The 1,617-nt window shown below is 44.8% G+C and overlaps 1 protein-coding gene across 1 annotated transcript in view; it reads left to right on the top strand.

The window, feature by feature from the left end:
• Positions 1 to 6: 6 nt before the first annotated feature.
• The window catches only part of LOC107081320 (ensconsin-like), a gene marked incomplete at both ends in the record, with an annotated part of 4,779 nt that continues 3,168 nt past the window's right edge, over positions 7 to 1,617 (top strand). Inside the window, 5 exons of the mRNA XM_015369520.1 lie at positions 7 to 89; positions 165 to 403; positions 484 to 634; positions 715 to 859; positions 972 to 1,076. Coding sequence (XP_015225006.1) covers positions 7 to 89; positions 165 to 403; positions 484 to 634; positions 715 to 859; positions 972 to 1,076 — 723 coding nt within the window. The remainder of the gene's footprint in view (positions 90 to 164; positions 404 to 483; positions 635 to 714; positions 860 to 971; positions 1,077 to 1,617) is intronic.

Here is a 1,617-nt window from a genome sequence, read left to right as displayed (position 1 = left end):
GGAGCGAAACGATCAAATGTTTCCGCCAGTAACGGCGTGAAGCCAGCTACCCCTACTCAAAGCAGAGCAGCCTCCCCGTCACCCGACCGGTAGGTAAATATCTCAGCTTCATGATTATGTTGCATAAGTAAACTAATAATCCTCTCTCCGGTTTGATTCTTAAGGAGCCCCAGTAGACCAATCAGCAGACACTCAACCCCAATACATTTAGAGCTCCCAGCTGTTCCTGAGGAAGATGCTGCCGTCTGTGGCTCGTCAGTCTCTGTCGGTAATTCAGGGCCCATCAGTGCACCGGATAAAGGTCCAAAACAGACACAGAAAAAAGAAAAACTCCCAAAAACGGAGCCTTTAAAGCCTTCTGGGAAACAGAGAGACATCTCGCCCAGAATAGCAGCAGAAGGAAGTAAGCTGAGAAATTCTTACAGCTACATTTTTTAAAACTAGATCCCAGTAATTATTATGATTTTCTTTACACCCTTTAAGCTCCCCAGCCCCCGGAGGTCATGATCCGCCTTTCAGCCGGTACCACTGACCCTAAAGAGGCCTCGAGACTTCTGGCTGAAAAGAGGAGAGAGGCCAGAAGACAACGGGAGAAAGAGGCGCAGGAGTGTTTGCAGAGAGAGGAAGCTGAAAGGCAAAAAAAAAACTTAATATCCTACAGAAATACTATAGGAGGCAAAGCGACCAGTGTGACGGTTTATAACTTCTGTTCAGGCGGAATCATGAAGAGCAGGCTCGACAGGAGGCCGAGGCCAAGCGTCTGGTAGAGGAGAAGAGAAGAAGGGAGGAAGAGGAGCAGAGAAGAGCTGAGGAGGAGCGAGCTCAGGCTAAAAGAGAGGCTGCCCTTCTTCAGAAACAGGTACCAGAAAAAAATAAACACTTCAGGAGAATCTCTCCTCTAATGCATGAACTGCTCGGTTATTTTGTAACCATGTTAACCATGTAATAATGCCTATCTGCATTTTACACAGAGAGAGGAGGAAGCAGCTAAAGAGAGAGCACGAGTTGAACAAATGAAGCAAGAGAGAGAGATGGCGGCACAGAAAGAGGAGGCGGAGCGCCAAGTCAGGAAAAAGGTCTGCTTCTTCAGAAACTGGGTGGAAAATATTCAGTGCCTATATAAAGTATTTATTCTCTGAACTTTTACACATTTTACTGCATTAAGAATAACAAAGAAAGCAATTTCAGTTGGATCTTAAGAGATGGACACAAAGTATCCCATAAATCTGAGGTGGAAGTAATCCATGGAGCACACAGTCCATTAAGTTCTGGAGAAACTCCCCAAGTCATTTGGGATTAAGGGAATTGTGTTCAGTGCATGCTTTGAAAACACAAAGTGAGGCATCACTCCATACAAGCTGACAGTCACTCTGGAAGAGCTGCAGAGATCCGCTGCTCAGGTGTTGCAGGAGAGCTGTTCTTACACTGAAGAGCCGGAAGAAATGCAATCACTGTATCAAAGCTATTGAGCTGCACAATTATCATAATTGCACATTTCTAATCTAATTGACATATGACTGTTCAGTTTAAGGAATAGTACACCCAAAACATGATTAGCCTTCATTTTCTACTCACCCCCATGCTGAACAACACTCTGGAGTACTTTTTTGATATCTC

Source organism: Cyprinodon variegatus, unplaced genomic scaffold (assembly GCF_000732505.1).
Source record: "Cyprinodon variegatus isolate N-32 unplaced genomic scaffold, C_variegatus-1.0 Scaffold4156, whole genome shotgun sequence".
Lineage (NCBI taxonomy): Eukaryota > Metazoa > Chordata > Actinopteri > Cyprinodontiformes > Cyprinodontidae > Cyprinodon > Cyprinodon variegatus.
The sequence above is the reverse complement of the archived record's forward strand: the minus strand, read 5'-3'. Positions and strand labels throughout refer to the sequence as shown.